The sequence below is a fragment of the Chelonia mydas genome, chromosome 5, assembly GCF_015237465.2.
Source record: "Chelonia mydas isolate rCheMyd1 chromosome 5, rCheMyd1.pri.v2, whole genome shotgun sequence".
Classification (NCBI taxonomy): Eukaryota; Metazoa; Chordata; order Testudines; family Cheloniidae; genus Chelonia; species Chelonia mydas.
The window spans coordinates 25,553,273-25,576,372 of NC_051245.2; the positions used below are offsets into that span (position 1 = coordinate 25,553,273).

At 41.0% G+C, this 23,100-nt stretch overlaps 1 protein-coding gene across 10 annotated transcripts in view; it reads left to right on the forward strand.

The window, feature by feature from the left end:
* The window catches only part of NIPBL (NIPBL cohesin loading factor), a 296,589-nt gene that overhangs the window by 199,807 nt on the left and 73,682 nt on the right, over nucleotides 1-23,100 (forward strand). For all 10 annotated transcript variants that reach the window (XM_037902677.2, XM_037902676.2, XM_007065740.4 and 7 more), the window contains 7 exons: nucleotides 4,736-4,939; nucleotides 5,160-5,231; nucleotides 5,324-5,413; nucleotides 6,794-6,897; nucleotides 8,664-8,750; nucleotides 19,843-20,074; nucleotides 22,772-22,923. In XM_037902677.2, coding sequence (XP_037758605.1) covers nucleotides 4,736-4,939; nucleotides 5,160-5,231; nucleotides 5,324-5,413; nucleotides 6,794-6,897; nucleotides 8,664-8,750; nucleotides 19,843-20,074; nucleotides 22,772-22,923 — 941 coding nt within the window. The remainder of the gene's footprint in view (nucleotides 1-4,735; nucleotides 4,940-5,159; nucleotides 5,232-5,323; nucleotides 5,414-6,793; nucleotides 6,898-8,663; nucleotides 8,751-19,842; nucleotides 20,075-22,771; nucleotides 22,924-23,100) is intronic.

A 23,100-nucleotide genomic window follows, 5' to 3' on the forward strand; every position in this document is an offset into this window, starting at 1 on the left:
CTGAATGGAAGTTATTTGGGGGAGGAAAGGCAAGATGGTCATCAAAATCATGTATTATAATCTGATACTGAGCTCCCATGGGTCTGACTGAAACCACAGACAATTCTATCACCTACTCTAAAAGAGAAATCTCATCACATCCAGATGGAAACCCAAAGAGGAGTACACTACCTTTTTTTTAAAGACACCAATGGCTGTTGTTTTGACCATGATGTACAGAATTTTTGGGCACCTGGCTGTTAACCTTTTTCCATGATGAAAATTAACAGAGGGTTGCCTCAAGATTCCATATTGGGTTCTGTGTTGTTTAATATATTCTGGAAAGGGAGGAAGGACTGTAGTGAGGTAGCAAAATTTACAGGTGATGCAAAGTTACTTATGTTTGTGCAGATCAGAAAAGACTATGAGGAAATCCAGAAAGACCTAAAAAAGTTATGTAAATGGACAACATAGTGGCAAATGAAATTGAATGTTGATAAATGCAAAGTAATCCCATTGCAAGGAAATATTTAAACAACTCACACACTTTACAGGGTTCAAAATGAATTGGATCTACTCAAGAAAGGGACTAGGGTGTCATTGTAGAAACTTAAGTGAAGATCTCTACTCAATGTGCAGCTCCAGTCAAAAAAGCTGTTAAGATGCATAAAGAATAGGATGGTGAATAATACAGATTTTCATGTAATGCCTTTATACATCAGTGGTGCAGCCTCATCTGGACTATTGTGTATGGTACTGGTCATGCCATTTCAGAAATGATATTGCAGAATTAGAGGGGGTTCAGAGAAGAGTGACAAGAATGATCAAAAGCATGAACACATTTTGGTATGAAGAGAGGGAATGAATTGAATTGTTCCCTTACCATGGAGATGAATAAGTGAGGAGGTTGCAATGAGTAGGTAGACTGAGAAGTTTTTTTTTCCTTTCACCTAACACAAGAACAAAGGGGACATTTAATTAAATTAAAAGATGGGAAATACAAAATGGATAAAAGAAAATATTTTTTCACACAGCTTGGATTTAACTGTGGAACTCGTTGCCATGGGAAGTTGTTAAGGCCAAGAATTTAACAAGATTGAAAAATGCATTGGGTATTTCTGTGGATATCAAGAATATCCAGAATTATAATTAACAATTTTGGAAGGAATATTAAACCTGTTTCATGGCTTACATCAAGCTTTACCTCCTAGAGATCAGGATGAGACTCAATGTGGGGTCAGATTATCCCGCATATGCCTACTTTTATGGTCCTTACATCTTCTTCAGAAGTATTTGGTACTTTAAAACTGGTTGAAAATTTTTTGTCTAAATGTTTTTTCAGCTGTTTCATTTCAGAATTTTTTTATTTTGGGGAATAGTTTTGTTTTGAATGTTTATAGTTTTTCATATTTATATTTTTATTATGTTTCAATATTATCATACCAGTAGTGGTGGTAGTACTCCTACTGACATGACATAATGACATAGTTGAAATATTCTATTTTTGTTTTACTGTACTAAAATTCTTAAGGGGAGTTGCAACTTAATACTGATTGATCTAGAAAAGATAACATGTTTGTCAATACTAAGTTGTGGCTACCTTTCATGGTTTTAAAACAATAAAATTTGAAAATATATTATTTTCATATGACATCAGTCATAGGGCATATTATATTATTATTATTATTATTGATTTGTTATGAAATGTGAAAATAAAAATAAAAAAGAAACAATTTCAGAATCATCATTTTCAGAATATAATTTTGTTCCATTTTGCGATGAAAACAAATTTTGAAATGTCAATACTTCCCATAAATCAAAAATTCTGATTTCCAACCAGCTCTACTGATATTATCCCTGTAAGAGACAGGATGCTGGACTAGATGGCCTGCAGAACTTTTATTACTAGTGATGATGCACATTCCAAGGAGGAACTTTCCTAGTTTTCAGATTCCAAATTGATTTGCAGGAAGCCAGCTTAAATACACGTTTATTTGCCAAATGAAGAAAATTTCATCTGGAAATTGTCAGTAGAGTAATGCCATTTTTAGAGTCACTTCCCAGAGTAAACCTGTGTTATACAATGGGCTCGTCTAGATGAACAATTAGTATGTGGTAAGGTAGAGAGTAAATCTACAGCTCACTAGTATGCTGCGCACTCACTGTTCGTGTGGACCGTGCTACCCTGCACTAAAAGTTTCCTAGTTTGCACAATCACTAGAACTACTGGTCCCTCTGGCCAGGTAAAAATACAGGCCACTTACCAAAAATTCGAAGGTCCTTTCAGCATCGAGCATCTTGGGACAGGTCCTCTGCTGCTCAGTGGAGAAGAAATAAGTATGCTTGTTCAGATACAAATCCCCTGCAGCACAGATTTCAGAACAGCATATAAGATGCGTAATACCCATCTCTTAAAATCCTCCCTTAATGTTTGCTTTCATTCTAAAGAAAAACACTTTTTAGAAAACTTAACTGAAAATTAGGCATTGGCCCCTGTGAAGCAGCTGGTACTTACTTACATTTAGATAAGTCAGCCTCAAAATGAACTAAGATCTGATACTAAGGAAGAATAAAACAGATTTTTGTAAACTTCTTGAATAAGTAGAGTTCCCCTGACTCCACAAAAGGTTTGGCGCCTTTTGAAAAGGTGTTGGTTTTTTGTTTTTGTTTAAATCAGCAGTTCAGGTTTATACAGTGTCATTCCTTTAAGAGGTGACAGAGCTGGGACAGTCCCCCAAGCACTTATTTCCCTTCCAGTATTTCTCCCAACTTCCAAGCATCCCAGATTGCTTTCCTTGTCTCCAAGTAGTTTCATGGGCAGTTGCTTTGCTAGCTCTCCACCGCTGACATACACATTCTCAATCATTTTTATCAGTTCCATAAGTACACGAATCTCGCTTTGAATTAACCACTGTTCAGCTGTTTGGATTTCTACCAGAGTTTGATTAGCCTGTGAGATTTGTCCTATTGTCAGTTCTGCTGGCTACAGTTACTGTCTGTGGTTTCAGCCACAGTCTCATTCTCTGGCTCTGGGGTTTTGTCTCTAGCTTCCACCTTTTAGCTACTCACCTTCAGAACACTGAATTTTGTGTAATGTATCACAATTAAAATTTAAAAAATCCTAAGGCCCGGTTTTTTAAAGGTATTTAGGCATTGCTGCACTCGACAGTGATGGGATTTAAGAACATAAAAATAGAAGAATGGCCAGACCAATGGTCCGTCTTGCCCAGTATCCTGTCTTCCGCCAGTGGCCAATGCCAAATCCTTCAGAGGGAATGAACACAACAGGCAATCATTGAGTGATCCATCCTCTGTCATCCAGTCCCGGCTTCTGGCAGTGAGAGGTTTGCGAACACCCAGAGTATGGGGTGGCATCCCTGACCGTCTTAGCTAATAGCCACTGATAGACCTGTCTTCCATGAATTTACCTAATTTTTGTTTAATCCAGTTATACTTTTGTCCTTCACAACATCCCCTGGCAATGAGTTCCACATGTACACAGTGCATGGTGTGAAATAGTGCTTCCTTATGTTCGTTTTAAATCTGCTACCTATTAATTTAATCAGGTGACTACCTGGTTCATGTGTTATGTGAAGGGGTAAATAACACTTCCTTATGCACTTTCTCCATACTGGTCATGTATTTACACACCTGTAAAATATCCCGCCTTAGTCATCTCTTTTCTAAACTGAACAGTCCCAATGTTTTTAATCTCTCCTCTGTTCCATGCCCATAATCATTTTGTTGCCCTTCTCTGTACCTTTTCCAATTCTAATATATCTTTTTTTGAGACAAGGCAACCATAACTCCACGCAGTATTCAAGGTATGGGCATAACATAGATTTTATATAGTGGTATTATGATATTTTCTGTCTTATTATCTATTCCTTTCCTAATGGGTCCTAACATTGTTAGCTTTTTTGACTGCTGCTGCACCTTGAGCAGACGTTTTCAGAGAACTGTCCATGATGACTCCAAGATCTCCTCCTTGAGTGGTAACAGCTAATTTAGTCCCTACCCTTTTGTATGTATAATTGGGATTATGTTTTTCAATATGTATTACTTTGCATTTATCAACATTGAATTTCATCTGCCATTTTGTTGCCCAGTCACCCAGTATTCTGAGATCCCTTTGTAACTCTCACAGTCTGCTTTGGACTTAACTATCTTGAGTAATTTTGTATAATATGCAAATTTTGCCTCCTCACTGTTTAGCCCTTTGTCCAGGAACAACACGGATTTCCTAAGTGTCTAAATCCCTTTTGAAAATACTATTTAGGCCTCTAAATCAGTTAGGCATTGCAATACCTAAATACCTTTAAAAATATGGGCTTAACTGACTTAAACTCCTAAATCCCATTTTCAAAAGTGATGTAGGTATTTAGAACCTCAAGTCTCATTGAAAGTCCATAAGAGTTGGGGTTCTAGAAGCCTAATGAAAATGAAATGTGGGAGTACAAGTCACTTACGCACTTATGAAAAATTTTACCCTACAACTTTCCCTCCCTTATTCTATTTAAAAGGGCAGGCATTCTGAGTAAGTATTTTAAAAATTTAACAGGCTTCTCTTCCTGTTTCAGGCATGGACTTTATATGTTCTTCAGAATTTATTATTAGGATAATGTCATGGCTGGGTTTTTAATGTTATAGGTTTATAATGCACACTTGCCTAATGTAACAATGGTACACAAATTTGCTTAAACTTGTAAATCATTCTGATTTCAGTTTATCTAATGAAAACTTGCTTCATTTCTAGCTTCTCGGAAAAAACATAAAAAGGACAGAGATGATGATAAAGCTTGGGAGTGTGAGGAGCATGATAAGAGAAGTTCTGGTGATCATAGGAGAAGCAGTCATTATCACGAAGGAAGGAGGACTTCTGGTAGTAGCCGTTATCGCAATCGTACTCCAGAAGACTCTGACATGGATGATTATTCTCCTCCTCCTCCCCTCAGTGATGGTAATTCATCAGTATTAAAGTACATCTTACTCAATATAATTAATATAACCCTTCCTTGCATTCTTAATATAAGCATATTAAATGTGGATAGGGTAGTCTAAAGAATGTTATTTATGGCTTTTAATATTCATGAATCCAACTTCAACAGAATATTTTACGAAACTGAACAAAAACGTTTGTTTCAGATATCTTCATTTTAAGCTCTTAATTTGTTTCCTAGTGGCTAGAAAAATGAAGAAAAAAGAAAAACAAAAGAAAAGGAAGGCTTATGAACCTAAACTAACACCTGAAGGTAATTTTTCCGAAGGTTGAATTTGTTGTTTTCTTCAGGTTATGTTGTCTGTTGTATATAACTCAACTATATATACTTTTCTTTTTCACCAGAAATGATGGATTCTTCAACTTTTAAGAGGTTTACTGCTTCAGTAGAAAATATTTTGGAAAATTTGGAAGACATGGATTTTACTACATTTGGTAATATGTCAGAAATTTCTCCACTGCTATTTCTGTTGTACAAAACCACACGAAGCCTTTACAAAATTTGCATCTAAGCATTTTATTTCATAGCCTCTTCTTTGTAACTTGTCTGCCTCTGGTGTACACTCTGGGAAATGTCTCCTTTCTCGTTTTTGGCTGCCACCACGGATAAGCTCCTCCACCACCTTCTAATTACTCTTCTTCCTCCAACCTTGGTTCCTTGCAGGACTTAGAAGAGAGACAAACCACAACAGATGCAAACCTTAAGCTACTGGGGTGGGGAGAATATCTATCCCAAATGTGATTATCTTCTGCATTACACCTCCCTTAATGGGTCATCAGCACTGGGGATTGAAGATGTTTTGAAAGAGAATGCTCCTAAGGTATTTAGTAGCGTAACTGCCATTAAAAGTTAATGGAATTTGTGCTCCTAAATCCCTGAGGTGCTTTCAAAAATTTCTCCCTACCCCCGCTAAAGCACTAGAAGCTGTATTGTTGCAAACAATTGGGTATTGGCATATTGATAACTTAATAGATTTATTCTAGGTCTTACCTCTGAAAAAATAACAATTTTGTATGTAATCAGTAGCTCTTCAAAATACTGAATGAAATTTAACTAAAAAGCTGGTTGGGAATTTTCCAATGACACCTACTTTGTCAGAAAATTTTGATTTGTTGAAACCAAAACTGTTAGTGGGAAAGGATTGATTTTGAAAAATCTCCCAGTTGGAAAAAACATTTGAAAAGTTTCAAACACTGAAATATCACATTTCAATAATTTGAAAACAATTTTTTGGTTTGAAATGACATTTCATTTTGAAATTTTAATTAATTTACACCAAAAATAGTTAAAAATATAAGTATTAACATTGAAACACAATGTTCTGATTGACCTAATCTGACTTTTTTTGGCAGGGGGCGGGGGTTGTTATCAGGTGGTAAAAAAAAAGAGATTTTTATTTTTTGTCTCAATTTAGAATGGAAAAATGGTTTTGAAATCTCAAATTCACATGTTTTGGGAAAATTGTTTCCCACCCAGTTCTAATTATAAATTTTAAGATATTTCATAAAACATTCAGCAATGTTATATACATTTTTAATCCACTGATAGTCCAAAAAGGTTTAATTGTAGAATGACACCCATATTTCTTTTTGATTTTTTGAGACAAAGGGATTCTTTAATGGGTTAAGTGAACTGCCTGTTTTGCTGGACATATTAAAATACTTTGGCCAAGGATTTTCAGAAATGGGTGCCTGAATTTAGGCTCCTAAATCCATATTTGTGCATCAGAATAAGCAGCCTATTTTTAAAACTAGTGAAGTCAATTGGAGTAGATGTAAACTGCCCTTTTTTTTTTTTTTCTTTCTTTTTTTAAGGTGATGATGATGAGATTCCACAGGAGTTGCTATTGGGAAAACATCAGCTTAATGAGTTGGGTAGTGAATCTGCAAAAATTAAGGCAATGGGCATTATGGACAAGGTATGTCATGATCTTAAAAATGAAAATGTACATAACACTTCAGTGTTAAATGTATAAAATACATTTCCGCTCTGTAACTGTGTTCTTACTTCTTCCTGTTATGTGCTTGTCTCATTTTCCCTCCTTTCAGCTAGTGGTCCTCAGTGCTTTGTTGCATTGAGATGATGTAGTTAGAGGGTGATGTCACAAAGTCCACCCTTTTCCCAGAGTACAACAGCAGTCTTCTTCCCAGCAGTCTTCTCTCACTGGATTTCCTTTCCCCCAGGCCCAGTAGCCTTACATCCCTGTTAATTCAGGGTTCCCTTTCCTAGGCTAAACAATATCTGTGCCCTCAACAGGCTATGGCTTTCTTTTTATGCCTTCCTGGGCTTCATTTTGGGGGTTTATCCTGTTGAAGCAGGTTATTGGTATCACCCCTCTAAGATTAATAACCTCTTCCTAGTATGGTGGGTCTCCAACCCTGCGATTCTACACTATGAGCTCTCTGTTCTCAACCTCACTACTATCCTGACTCTGTCTTTCCAGGGCCACTTCTTATGAAGACTTCTGGATTCCTTAGTATACGAACCTCTTCCTATGGTTTTCAGTAGCCCCAGCTCTAGGCCTCCCTTCTGGCCTTATCCATGGGTGCCCTCACTCCTCTTTCTGGGCTGGGTGCATCTCCTCCCTAGATATTTCCAAGCCTTAGCCCTTGCTCCCTACAAGTCTCTTTAGGCCTCAGCTTCTACTGGCTGGAGTTCTTGCCAGTTCCTATATCATACTGAGCACAAACAGTTCTTTTACAAAGTGGTATTATATCACCTGATGAGTCGTCATCCCTCAGTCACTTGAGGTCTACATCTCCCAGAAACCAGTGGCCTTACAGAACTGAGTTCCAGTAAGACCTAGGCTAGTGGCCCCCATTTTTAAAGGGCCAGCAAGCTCCACTCATTTCTTGGTCTTAATTTTGTAGAACATGAGTAGGTCATGTAGAATTACTTTATTTTCAGCACAGTCCCCCTGTGAGAATAAAATATATATGCACCAGTACCAACACAGTGTTGAAATTGTTTTGTAGTTGTCCATAAACTGTAGAATAAATTAAAAACAAAACTTTCTCTAGCCAACCAGGGTTCATGATTAGTGCTTTGTTTTGGCAAATTCTGATTCCTGGCACCAAGAAGATAGCAGTGGGAGATATACATAATTAAACATATTCCCATACATTTTTGCCAGTTCGAAGTGTAATCTGGGTGAACAGTTTTTGTGGAAAGTGTTCTAATTAATCATAAAGAATTTAACCTAAATCTCTCAAATTACATTTTGATGAGAAAAACTTAGTGATTTCATATTATAAAATTGATTGCAACATGAAAACTGACTTCATACTGTGGTTTATTCAAGATTTTGTATTGTGTAATTCAAGTGACAAACCACTAGAAACTACTACTAATCTCCCTATGTGCTGTAAAAAACAAACAAAGAAACAGAAGACTAATGCAATGTTGTTGTTTATTTTTAATTTCTATGCAGGCATCACCATTATTACTATTGCTTCATATTTAGTTTTATTATATGATCAGAATCCTCAGTCACGATCATGGCCTCACTGTGCTAGAAATAGTAAAAACACAAATTAAGATCCTACCCCAAGCATTTACAACCTAATTTTTACACCAGAATTACACAGTATGCCCTGTCTTCCATGCACACATTTGTTTTTAACCGCTTAGAAATAATTTGTTTACACTCTTTCTGCTATTTTGATACAAGTATTTTTATTTTAGCTTTCAACAGATAAAACAGTGAAAGTCCTGAACATCTTGGAGAAGAATATTCAAGATGGCTCAAAGCTTTCTACATTACTAAACCATGTGAGTTTCAGAGCATAGTTGTTGGCATCACTATAATGATTAAAATATGCACTTTCATTTTAATCTCAATGGCAATATTTCCAAAATAATTTTGGTTTTAACTGTAAAGGATTTCTAATTTAGTTCACATAATAATTAATATGGTGTGAAATTTTAGTGTTTACAAATTACCATAATCCCTTAAGCAATGCAACAGGTAGTAGTTAATATTTGCCTAATTATATTGTTTCTACAGTGTTCTCCTTATGTAAAATACTAACTATTTAAAAATAGAGCAGATTGGTAGTGTTCTGTTTTTAAAAATATAATTTAACACATTAGTGTCATTCTGTGATTTTTATTGGCAATTGGCAAACTTGCAGCCAGCATAACTTTCTTTGTTACCTGCCCATTAAGCTTCATATATACCATAGAAGAAAACTGAGCTTTTCTGTAAAGCAGATTCTCACCATTTAGAATTGAGAGGAAGCATTTTAATTTGACCTTGATGGATCTACTCACATGCTTAAAGTTAAGCACCTGCATAATTACATGAAGGATTGAGTGAGGGTTATAACCAACGCCCCAAACATTATTCATGACTTCAGGGCATTTTTAAAGTTCTTTGTAGGATCTTTTAGAATATCCATCTCTAGATAGATGTTCTAATGCACATTGGAAAACATAATTCCAACTATACATATAAAATGATAGAGCCTAAATTAGCTGTTAGCACTCAAAAAAGAGATCTTGGAGTGATTTGATAGTTCTCTGAAAACATTCACTCAATGTGCAGCAGCAGTCAAAAAAGTGAACAGAATGTTGGGAATCATTAAGAAAGGGATAGCTAATAAGATGGAAAATATCATATTGCCTCTATATAAATCCATCGTATGTCTACATCTTGACTATTATGTGCAGATGTGGTCACCCCATCTCAAAAAAGATATATTGGAATTGGAAAAGGTTCAGAAAGGGGCAACAAGAATGATTAAGGATATGGAACAGCTGCCATATGAGGAGAGATTAATAAGAGTGGGAGTTTTCAGCTTGGAAAAGACACGACTAAGAGAGGATATGAGAGAGATCTATAAAATGACTGGTGTGGAGAAAGTAAATAAGGAAGTGTTATTTACTCCTCCTCAAAACACAAGAACTAGGGGCCACCAAATGAAATTAATAGGCAGCAGATTTAAAACAAACAAAAGGAAGTATTTTTTCACACAACGCACAGTCAACCTGTGGAACTCTTTGCCAGAGGATGTTGTGAAGGCCAAGACTATAACAGGGTTAAAAAAAGAACTAGATAAATTCATGGAGGATAGGTCCATCAGTGGGTATTAGTCAGGATGGACAGGGATGGTGTCCCTAGCCTCTGTTTGCCAGAAGCTGGGAATGGGTGACGGGGGATGGATCTCTTGATGATTACCTGTTCTGTTCATTCCCTCTGGGGCAGCTGGCATTGGCCATTGTCAGAAGACAGGATACTGGGCTCAGTGGACCTTTGCTCTGACCCAGTATGGCCGCTCTTATGTTCTAGAGGTGGTTAAGTTCATAAATGTCTTGTAATTATTTATTTTTTTCCTTTTTTCAATAGATTTAATTTTTGTGGCAAGCTGGCAAAATGTCATAGTTTTTGTATATATAAACTAAAATATTAATACTTTAGTTATTAACTATTTCTATCATATAGCACACACACACACATAAATATAACAATGTACCAAGAAGATAGCCTCTGTTCTTTTGGAAAATTAATAGAAGAGTGCCAACGTGCAGGCATCTTTTTAAAATCATTTGACTTTTCTGTGATTACCTCTTTTCATAATTTGTTATGGGACCGGAGAGTTGGACTTGTCTGAAGCAGTCACTCCTCTATAGCTATACCAGCAAACTCGTCTAATGTAGATGCAGCTTATATCAGCAAAAGAGTTATTCTGCTGGTGTAGCTTATATCAATTCTCTGAATGAAATAAACAGTACAGGCAAAAAATTCTTATAACTGTCTACACTGGGACTTTTCTGGCATATGTTGGTTAAGAGTGTGTTTCCCCACACACGTTCCTATTCAATATGGCTATCCTGGCAAAATATAGACCAAGCCTGAGGAAAATGGTAATAGATCAAAGTTAATATATATGCCTTTGGATTGGAGTCATTTTTACTTAAGTAAAAAATGAACATATTAAATGTGTCAGAATATTTTATTTTTCTTTTAGATAGGTGGTGGTTTGTTCATGTTTCACTACACAGTTCCAAAACGTCTTTAAAAGTGACCTGCAAGTGGAGGAGAAAATAGGCTGCTTGTTCCCTTTTCTACTTTTTCTTACTATGTATGAAGAATTGTTGTTGTTGTTTTTTTAAGTTTGTTTTCTGCATGGCTTGTTCCAATAAACTCAGGCCCAATCTTACCTTCATGATGACTGAAGAGCTAGTGAAATGGTGACATCGTGAGAGCCCAGAGACTGAAAGATGAGCAATTGAGAGGGCAAGGGATTTTTAGTTGAAAAATTTGAATTTTTATATTTTTATTAAAGCAAATTAACTTGAATTACTAATCAACGCTTTGGACAAAGGAAGACTTTGTCAAAGAGTCAACCTCTTCACTCTTTCTGTTAAGGTGTTCGGTATTCACAGGTGAGATTCCTGATATCTCTGAGGGGTTCATTAAAAAAACCAGAGAAGAGTAGACTTGACTTTCTTGATACTTAAGTTGAATTAAAAAGGAATCAGAGAAGAAATTTTAAATAAATTTAAAAAATCACCTTTCAGGTCTTTCTTTATATATTATAAAGAAGAAAGGGATTATAAAGAAGGAAAGCCCAATTTTTCTAATAAATATTTGCAGGTCTCTCTTAAATTTTCAAATATACCCACCAGGTATACCCAAAATACTGAATCTGCAACTCCATTATGAAATATACTCAATACTAAAATGTTAAAGGTTTATCTCAAAATATAAGACTTTGGAAACAACTTAGCAATGCTGCACTGCCCTATATGTGGCCCAGAGTTTTTTTTTTTCCGCCCCCCCCCCCCAGTCAGTCTCTCGCTAAGACCAAATCTATGCTGGAGAATTTTAGGAAAAAATTCCCACTAGTTTTACTATTAATAATGTTAGTTGTATTTCACTAATGCTTAGTGAGCCCCATTGAGACTATTCCTTTATTATGCTAGATCAGGGGTGGGCAAACTACAGCCCGCGGGCCGGATCCGGCCCCTCAGGGCTTTGGATCCAGCCCGCAGGATTGCCACCCCCTTGGCGCCATGAGCCCCGCGCCACTCCCAGAAGTGGCCGGCACCACGTCCCTGCAGCCCCTCGGGAGGTGGGGGAAGAGGGCTCTGTGCACTGCCCTCGCCTCCAGGCACCGCCCCCCGCGGCTCCCATTGGCTGGGAACAGGAAATCTCGGCCAATGGGAGCTTCGGGGGAGGTACCCACAGGCAAGGTCAGCGCACGGAGCCCTCTTCTTCCCCTCCCACCCACGGGACCACAGGGACGTGGTGCTGGCCACTTCTGAGAGTGGCACCAGGCAAGGCAGGCAGAGATCGAGCCTGCCCTGGCACCACTGCACGCCGAAGCCCGAACCCCTCCTGCACCCCAAATCCATGCCCTGAGCCCCTCATACTTCCCGCAGCCATCCTCTGGCCAACCCCTTGCCCTGAGCCCCTTCCTGCACACCACACCCCCTCCCACACCCTGCACTCCCTCCCACGCCACAACCCCCTGCCCCAGCCCTGCATGCAATTTCCCCACCCAGATGTGGCCCTCGGGCCAAAAATTTTGCCCACCCCGTGCTAGATGCTGTACATACACAGAAGATGGTGTGCTCCTGCCCTTACCTGAATCTAAATAGACAAGTCAGAAGAGAAAATCCCTAGGGCTTTGGGTAGTTTCAAAAGCTGGGAGAAGAGAGATACTATTCTTCTTTGAGTGCTTGCTCATGTCAATTCCATTCTAGGTGTGTGCGTGCCCACATGTGCAGTTGTTGGAGATTTTTGCATTAGTGGTATCCGTAGGGTCAGCAGGGGTGGCCCCTTGAGTGCCACGCTCATGTGCTGGTATATCAGGCGCTGCTATGCCCTCTCAGTTCCTTCTCACCACCTGTGGTGGTTAGTCGGAGCACTTTTCTTTGCATTGCAAGGGCTAGCGGGTTTTCGTCTACTGACTTAGAGCCTTAGGGCCTTGTAAATAGTTTGTTTATAGTAGTTAGTGTTAAGAGGTTGCTAAGTGTAGTTAGAAGTTAGCAGTTAGGATCCCAATGGGACTTCGTCCAGGCAGGGCATGCCCCGGTCTCCCATGTTTAAACCCTGTGCAGACTGCAGCAGGCCTGTGCCTGTAAGTGACCCCCATAGCAGCTGCCTCAAGTGCTTGAGGGAATCACACGTTAGAGATAAGTGCTGAATTTGTAAAAACTTTCAGCCCTAAACACAAAAGGAGTGGGATATTCAGTTACAGGCTCTCGTCATAGAGTTGCCCTGCATCCGGCCTCCGTGCAGCCCCGCCAGGACTCACCAAGTACCTCAGCCTTGGTGCGCAGTGCACACCAGGCTCCACCCAGCAGCATTCCCCGTCGCCAGTGCCCAAAAAGAAGACCAAAAAGCATGGCTTCCCAGCACCGGGCAAAAAGAGCAATAGGTCTTTGGGCAAGGGACCCACTTTAGACTGCTCGAACACTCCGGAGCCATATGCTCATACCTCCCCAGTCAGGGCCCTTACTCCTGTGAAAAGAGGACTCCACTGACTCCAAGGAGCAGTATGGGACCTAAACCCCTGATGGCACCAACACCTTCACAAGCTCCCCCAGCGCTGAGAGAGCACAAACCTCCACCCACACTACTGAAGCAGTACGTGCCTGAGGAACTGGCAAATCCTACAAGGGCAAGCCAGTCACTAATGCCCCTCAGGGGGCAGTGGAGCGCCGCCGATCTCTCTCAAGACAAAGCAGCGCCCTCCACCTCTGCACCACATATCACTGGAGTTGCAGCCTAGACCCTCCAAGGCTTGCCCTCAGTCACCGGCATGGTGTTCTCAGCCTCAGCCGTCTTGACGCAGATCACCTAGAGGAAGACGCTGGTCCCAGTACAACCAGTGCCATTTGCCCTCCTGCCGGTCATCCTCTCGGCACAGGTCCCGGTCACCTGCCTCATGAGAGTGCTCCCCCATCGCGTCTCCATTCCCCCCTGCAACAAAGAAATACTTTGTTCTGGCCGAGGGGTTTGAATATCTCTACAACCACCTTCCCCCAGGCTCGCTGGTGGTTTCTGCGACCAATGAAAGAGACAAATACCAGCTTGACAACCAAAATAAAGAAGCCAAATGGTTGGACCTGTTTGGAAAAAAAAATTTATTCAAAGGCCAGTTTGCAGTTCCGGGTGGCAAACCATCAGGCCCTCTTGGGCCGATACAATTTTAACTTATGGGACTCCCTCCATAAGTTCAAGGAGTCCCTCCCACAGGGTTTGGCCCAAGAATTTGGCATCCTGGGGGAGAAGGGCACTGTGGCTGCCAGGTTCTCCTTCAGATGGCATGGGACACGGTGGACTCGTCAGCCAGGGTGGTCACGTCAGTGGTGGTAATCCTGGCTGCTGGCTTCAGACCACCGGATGCTCCCAAGAAATGCAGACCTCCATCCAGGACCTCCCATTCGATGGGAACGGTCTTTTTTCAGACCAGATGGATGTGAGGCTGCATGGGCTAAAGGACACCAGGACCACCCTTCACTTGGTGGGTGTGCATACACTGCAGCCTGCGAGAAAGCAGTTCCGGCCACCCTTGCTGCCTAGGCCTTGGCAGTCTGATCCGGGGTCTGCAAGGAGAAGGGACAGAGACGTTAATTTCAGCCACTGTTGCCCTTCCTCCTCCCACTCACCTGCACAGCCAGGCCTGGCAAAACACCCTGGGGGCTAGAAGCGCTCGTTTTGTGGGTGTGATTGAGAGTGACTCCCCAGTCACCTCCCAGGATCCACCCTGTTCTTTCCTCAACCATCTTTGTACCTTCTCTTCAGCCAGGTTCCAAGTCACCTCCGACCATTGGGTGCTGGACATAGTGTCTCAAGGTTACACCCTGCAGTTTTCAGCCGCCCCCTCCCTCCCACCTGTTGATCTGCAGAGACCCTTCTCATGAGCAACTCCTCGTTTAAGAGATCGAAAACCTCCTCTGTATGGGGCGGGTGGAGGAAGTCCCTCGGGACATGGTAGGGAAAGGTTTCTACTCCTGTTATTTCCTAATCCTGAAAGCAAAGGGGGGGCCTCAAACCCATTTTGGACCTGCAACGCCTGAACAAGTCTCTCAAAAAGTTGAAAGTTTTGCATTGTCTCCCTGGCCTTCATCATCCCCTCCCTGGATCCAGGAGACTGATATGCTGCCCTCGACTTGAAGGACGCCTATTTCCATATCTCCATATTCCCAGGTCACAGACGTTTCCTCTGTTTTGTAGTGGATGAGCACTATTTCCAATTTACAGCGCTCCCCTTTGGCCGTTTGTCAGCTCCAAGGGTCTTCATGAAATGTATGGCGCCAGTGGCTGTTTAACTCAGACGTCAAGGGGTCCAGGTCTTCCCATATCTCGATGATTGGCTCATCAAGGGCAGGTCTCAGGAACAAGTGTAGAGAAGCCTCGGATTGGGTGCGTTCCACCTTCTGTGACCTGGGCCTGTTAATAAACGAGGAAAAAATCCACTTTAAGGCCAGTCCAAAGCAAAGAGTTCAGAGGGATGGTTCTCGACTCCATGCAAGTCAGAGCCTTCCTTTTGGAGGCATGTTTTCAGGCCATGTCGGACCTGATCTCCCATGTGAAGAACCACCCTCTCACTATGGTTCACACCTACCTGCAGTTGCTGGGCCACATGACCGCCTGTATGTACATGGTCAGTCATTCCCAGCTTTGCCTCAGGCCTCTGCAAGCATGGCTGGCATTGGTTTACACCCCCAACAGACACTATCTAGACCGGATAGTCAGGGTGCCAGATCACATCCTGTCATCCCTGGAGTGGTGGTTAAACCCTGAGTCGGTGTTGGAAGGTGTTCCCTTCGCAGCCCCATCTCTGTCACTGACCCTCATCTCAGATGCTTTGGACCTGGGCTGGGGAGCCCACCTGAGTGAGCTCAGCACTCAAGTCCGCTGGTTGCAGGACACTCTGGCCCTTCACATCAATGTCAGCAGTTTTCCTGGCCTGCCAGACCAATACCACCAAGGTGTATTACATCAACAGGCAGGGCGGAGCCAGGTCATCAGCTCTTTGCCAAGAAGCTCTCAGCCTTTGGGACTTCTGTGTGCGGCATGCCTTTCATCTGGTAAGCGCGCACCTGCCCAGGACCAAGAATGTGCTAGCAAATCGCCTCAGCAGGAACTTCTCATCTTGCCATGAGTGGTTGCTTCATCTGGAGGCAGCCAGTATGATCTTCCGAAAGTGGGGGACTCTCCAGGTTGACTTGTTCACATCCCACCAGAACAGGAAATGCCAGGTGTTCGCTCCGGGGGATGGACAGGGGGTCCCTGTCAGATGTTTTCCTGCTTCTGTTGTTGGGAGCCCTGATGTACGCCTTCCCGCCAGTGCTATGGATCCACAGAGTCCTCATGAAGATCAAACAGGACAGGGTGAAGGTTACCCTGATAGCTCCAAAGTGGCCTTTCAAGTACTGGTTCAGCACACTGGACCTTTCGGAAGCTGTGCCGCTGCGACTCCCTCTCTGGCAGGACCTGCTGTCCCAGAACCCTGGCAGTCTCCTGCACCCGAACCTAGAGGTGTTGCGCTTGACAGTGTGGCTGCTGCAAGTTTGAATGCGGAAGACCGGGAATGCTCAACCCGTGTGCAACAGGTCTTGCTGGGTAGCAGAAAGCCCTCCACCAGAACAACTTACCAGGCAAAGTGGAAAAGATTCACGTGCTGGGCTTCGGATCGGCTTGTCCGGGCCAAGCCGGCCTCACTGCAGATGATCCTGGATTATCTTCTGCACCTCAAGCTTGAGGGCTTGTCTTGTCGTCTATCAGGGTCCACCTGGCTCCTATTTCAGCTTTCCACCCTCTGTTCCAAGGCAGATCCGTCTTCGCTCACAACATGACAGCTCGGTTTTTGAAAGGTCTGGAGCGTCTTTACCATTCCGTCCAGGATCCTGTTCCTCCCTGGTATTTGAATCTCATGCTGTTGAGGCTCATGGGGCCTCCTTTTGAACCTCTGGCTTCCTACTGTCTTCTCCTTCCCTCCTGGAAGGTTGCGTTACTGGTGGTGATTACGTCTACCAGCAGAGTGTCTGAGAGCAGGGCACTTAGGTCAGAGCCACCCTATATGGTGTTCTACAAGCATAAGGTCCAGTTGCGGCTGCACCTGGCATTCCTGCCCAACATAGTCTCATACCGGTTTCATACCGGCCAGGACATTTTCTTACCAGTCTTCTTTCTGAAGCCCCATAATTCCGAAGAGGAGCACAGGTTATACCCCCTGAAAGTCTGAAGGGCGCTGGCCTTTTATATTAACAGGACACGGCCTTTCCATATGTCAGTGCAGCTGTTCATTGCAGCGGCAGACAGGATGAAAGGTCGCCCAGTGTCTGCTCAGAGGTTTTTGTCCTGGATCACAGCCTGCATCCGATACTGCTATGAGCTGGCGAGTGTGCCTCCACCGGCGATAGTCAAAGTGCACTCAACTAGGCTGCAAGTGTCTCCGGTGCCGATCCAAGAGATCTGTAGAGTTGCTACCTGGTCGTCTGTCCACATGTTTATGTCCCATTATGCGCTGACCCAGCAGGCCCGAGACGATGCTGGCTTCAGCAGGGCAGTGCAGCAAGCTACAAGACCATCATCTCCAAGCCCACCTCCATTGGAACTGCTTGTGAGTCACCTAGAATGAAATCAACATGAGCAAGCACTCGAAGAAGAAAAAACGGTTACCTACCTTTCATAACTGTTGTTCTTCTAGATGTTTTGTTCATGTCCATTCCATTACCCGCCCTCTTATCCATCTGTTGGAGTTGCCGGCAAGAGTGCGGTGCTCACTGGGGCGCCCCTGCTAACCCTATGGATACTGCTAAGGCAAAAATCTCCGATGACTGGGCACGTGCACACCAAGAATGGAATGGACATGAGCAACACATCTCGAAGAACAATTACGGAAGGTAGGTAACTTTTTTTCATCATTTTACAGATGGGAATTGAGGTACAGATTGATCAAGGATCCAATTTAGGAGTCCATTTTAGGAGCATCTACTTTAGGCTTCTGAATTAACCCCTCTGACGTCAATGAGATTTAAGCATGTGCTTAAAATTCAACATGTGATTAAGTGCTTTGCTAAAGGGATAGTCTTACGTACATGCTGAATTGCTTTACTGAACTAAGTTCATACTTTCCCAGGATCAGTCTTAGGTAGTCTGTGGCAGTGCCATCAAAGGAAAACATGTCTCTGGAATCCCAGTGCATTTTATTAATCATAAGACCAATCAATCCAACTAAGCTGGTGGGAATTTTTTTCTAAAGATCCCTACAGGTGCATCTATGCTGCCAACCCCCCCCCTCCCCCCCCCCGAAATCGTGGCAGAGAGTCTGAGAACCTGGGTCAACTGACATGAGCTTGTGAGGCTTGTGCTATAGGGCTAAAAATAGCAGTGTAGATGTTCCAGCTTGGTCTAGAGCCTGGGCTCTGAAACCCAGGAGATGGGTCTCAGAGCCCATGCTCCAGCTTGACTGGGAACATCTGTGCTGCTACTTTTAACCCTCTAGCGGGAGCTCTGTGAGCCAGAGTAAGTTGACCCAAGCTCAGAGACTCACTGCCAAGGTTTTGTTTGTGTGTTTGTGGCTGAGAGGACCTACTCTAGTATACTGAAGGCTTGTCTGAGTTGGTGGTTGATAGACTGTACTTTCAGCCTCTGGGACAGAGGAGGTTTCTCTCATGATTCTTTAGCAATTCCTTTGTCTGTTTTTAAGGCATAGTTATTGATGAGTCAAATCCTCAACACAATGATGATGACTAATAAGGGGAATCTTGAGACTTTAGGGAGCATGGAAGAAGAAACAGGATCAGGAAAATCCTCATGATTTTCACACGGTTTATAAAGGTCTTTCTGCACTAGAGTTACATATAGTGGTAGAAATTGAAACTGGTCAAAGTAGCAATCATAGGTAGGCTTGGAAGGATTAGCTTTTTATTATTAAATGTTGGTAAACAGATTTCACTGCAAAGACACAAACTAATGAAAAAGTTTTTCCTTTGGTTGTAATTTAAATTTACAGACAATAAGAACAATGCTGAATTTATGAGAATTTGACTTAAGGATATTTACTTAGTATATTTTGACAGGTCATGTTGACAGTTTGTGTTTTAATGATTATTAAGCTTTAACTTTCTGAATCTGTCTCTACTGTCATTAAATAATAATTGTCTGACAACCCACATGATTTCCTGCAACTATGAAAATTTATATAGATAAAAGTAAAAAAATGTTTAAAATCCATAATTTTGCACAATTCTGAACATTTAAATCAATAAACATTGAAAAATATGCGTAAAAATAAACATTGATATTATCAATTTTTTTTTAATCAGATTCTGCTGAGCCTAATAACAGGGGTTATAAAAATAACACCTAGATTTGATACAGCAGTTTTCATCAGTCAGTCTCAAAGTGCGTCACAGTCTTTAATGTATTCATCCTCACAAAACTCACCATCGTACTGTACATCTAAAAATAATAAAGAATTATTAGATCAATTAATAGAATTTTTGCTTGAAGTAATTCAGCCTTTATTGATGAATGTAGAAATTTCTGTTAATGTTAATTACCCATGAAAAATATAACCTTTCTGTGTGCCTTTAGGTGATTACATGTCCTTAATATCTCATTCTGGTTTAGGGAGATATTATAAAAAAAAATTCTACTTTCCAGCTAACAAAATACATTTTACATTTATAATATAGGCTCAGCACTCTGATTATAAATGTCATATAATATTTTAGTATATATATTTATAAAATAATCTTTTTTTGTAATATATATTATTCAGCAGGGTTAACCTGTAATATACAGAAATATAATATGTATTTTTGAAAACTCAGAATTAATTTTGTCTTAATGCATATTTTTTAGAAAACGTATATAACTTTCTGCTTTTCCTTGTAGAATAATGACACTGAAGATGAGGAAAGATTGTGGAGAGATCTGATTATGGAGAGAGTCACAAAGTCTGCAGATGCCTGTCTTACCGCGATCAACATAATGACATCACCAAATATGCCTAAAGCTGTGTATATTGAGGATGTAATAGAAAGAGTTATTCAGTACACTAAATTTCATTTGCAGAATACCCTTTATCCTCAGTATGATCCTGTCTACAGAGTGGATCCTCATGGTGGTTAGTATGTTAATAAATAAATGAGATTGCATGTAAGCGAATGTGCTGCATACAATTTTAAATGTGACCAGTTCTGTTGAGCGTGATGTGCAAACAACTTGACATCCCTTGACACTGTGATGCAGTTCACTACATTCAAGAGTTAATCTTGAGACACCCGTTTCCAGTGTCCTCTGAATAAAGGATGACTGAATGCTTCATATGATTTTGAGAAAAAAGCAATTTACAATGGTAAATTGTAACCCAAAATGACAGGGGAAATGAAACCCATCCTCCTCTGAACCAAACAGTGTGTGACATGAAAGGTCCATACATACTTCAGGGGCAAGACCTAACTAACTAGAAGCTGGTGCCTAAAATGAGACTTTTACATTCATATATTATGTGCCTAAATAAGTAGTTTGGTGTTCATGATTCCTGAATACCCAGCAGCTTCCATTTATTTCAGTTATCAGGATCCACTTAATGGTCAGTACTTTTGAAATCAGACTGTTTGTTGAAGTACATGATACAAGAGGTGGCCAGAAAATGGAAATCCCTTACTGCAAAATTTTTTGCATTTTTGGAAAAAAAAAATTGTCCTGAACGGGGACAAAAAGTCAGAAATGCAAAATTTTTCATGGAAAGGTATTTCAAGAAAAATGCTGTTTCAAGAGAGCTTTCCAACTGTGCTTCTGGAGAGGCAGAGAGCTGGAGCACTGAGCCTATCCATCTGCCTCATCCCCTACCCCTCACTTAAACTTCCTATGAAGCGGAGCCTGGCTGCTCAGCCTCCACACCTTCCTTCATAGTTTTGGGAGCCAAAGAGGTAGATAACATAAGAACAGCCATACCGGATCAGACCAAAGGTCCATCAAGCCCAATAGCCTGTTTTCTGACAGTGGCCAATGCCAGATGCTTCAGAGGGAATGAACAGAACAGGTAATCATCAAGAGATCCATCCCCTGTCGCCCATTCCCAGCTTCTGGCAAACAGAAGCTAGGGATGCCATCCCTGCCCATCCTGGCTAATAGCCATTGATGAACATATTCTCCATGAACTTATCTAGTTCTTTTTTTAACCCTGTTATAGTCTTGGCCTTCACAACATCCTCTGGCAAAGAGTTCCACAGGTTGACTGTGCGTTGTATGAAGAAATACTTCCTTTTGTCTGTTTTAAACCTGCTGCCTATTAATTTCATTTGGTGACCCCTAGTTCTTGTGTTTTGAGAAGGAGTAAATAACACTTCCTTATTTACTTTCTCCATACCTGTCCTGATTTTATAGACCTCTGTCATATTCCCGCTTAGTTGTCTCTTTCCTAAACTGAAAAATCTCAGTTTTATTAATCTCTTCTCACATGGAAGCTGTTCCATACCCCTAATCATTTTTGTTGCCCTTTTCTGAACCTTTTCCAATTCTGGAATTTCTTTTTTGAGATGAGGCTACCACATTTGCACGCAATATTCAAGATGTAGGTGTACCATAGATTTAAATAGAGGCAATATGATATTTTCTGTCTTATTATCGATCCCTTTCTTAATGATTCCCAACATTCTGTTCACTTTTTTGACTGCCGCTGCACGTTGAGTGGATGTTTTCAGAGAACTATCCACAATGACTCCAAGATCTTGTTCTTGACTGGTAGCAGCTAATTTAGATCCCTTCATTTTATATGAAGTTGGGATTATGTTTTCCAATGTGCATTACTTTGCATTTACCAACATTTAATTTAATCTGCCATTTTGTTGCCCTGTCACCCAGTTTTGTGAGATCCCTTCGTAACTCTCTGCAGTCTGCTTTAGACTTAACTATCTTCAGTAGTTTTGTATCATCTTCAAATTTTGCAGCCTCACTGTTTACCCCTTTTTCCAGATAATTTCTGAATATGTTGAATAACAGTGGTCCCAGTACAGACCATTTACCTCTCTCCATTCTGAAAACTGACCATTTATTCCTACCCTTTGTTTCCTACCTTCTAACCAGTTATTGATCCATGAGAGGACCTTCCCTCTTATCCCATGACAGCTTACTTTGCTTAAGATAGCTGGTGTGCTGCGCCTCACCGGCTCCTGTGCTGCGGGAGAAGTGGTAAGGCTGAGTGCCCTGGCTCTTTGCCTCCCCAGAGCTAGGTGGGCGGGAGGATTGAGAGCCCCAGCAATCTGCCAGCTGGAGCTGTGGGGCAGCGGGGAGGCTAATAGTTGGGGAGGCAGAAAGATAGAGCATTCAGTCTTGGCAGTCCTCCCGGAAGGCTCTTACTAATTTCACTTCAGAAAATGAAATTGACAAAACCCTTCAAGGCAGGCAGCCAAGGAGCCATCATTTCAATTTTTCCAGCCCGCAAATAAGAAATGTCTGTGTGGTAAATTTCAATTTTGTGAAAAACGGAATTTTTTATAAGAAATTCATTCTGGTCGAAAATTGCCAACCAGCTCTAATAATATATGGATGTAGGAGACTAACTGTTAGTACCATATTGAAAATCTTGGCCCAACAATCCACAAAAATTATTAAAAAATGGTCTGCAATAACAATTCTTGTTTTTCCAAATGAGTGCTGTTAAAAAGAGATTACTTTTCTATCAGCATTTTGTGCTAACAAAAATTATAAAGTACCTTTTTTTTTCTTTTTCTTTTTTTTAAGAAAATCATTTTGTTCTTTGTAACTGACAGGCTTGTAGATGCATCATTTTATTATTTTATTTTATTTTATTCTCTAGGAGGTGTTTTAAGTTCAAAAGCAAAGCGTGCCAAATGTTCCACACACAAGCAGAGGGTCATAGTGATGCTGTATAATAAAGTATGTGACATTGTTAGCAGTTTGGCAGAATTGCTAGAGATACAGCTCCTTACTGACACAACTATTCTTCAGGCAAGTTTCATCAAAAGAATTTCCATTTGAGAATGTTTTGGTTTTTTTTTTTCAAAGTGATTCTGAAGTTTGACTGCCTTGGCAATAACATTAAATGTAAACCAAATACAATCTAGTTCAGTGGCTAAGGTAAATTATCAGAATGACTTCTATAGTCATAGTATTGTAACTTTATTA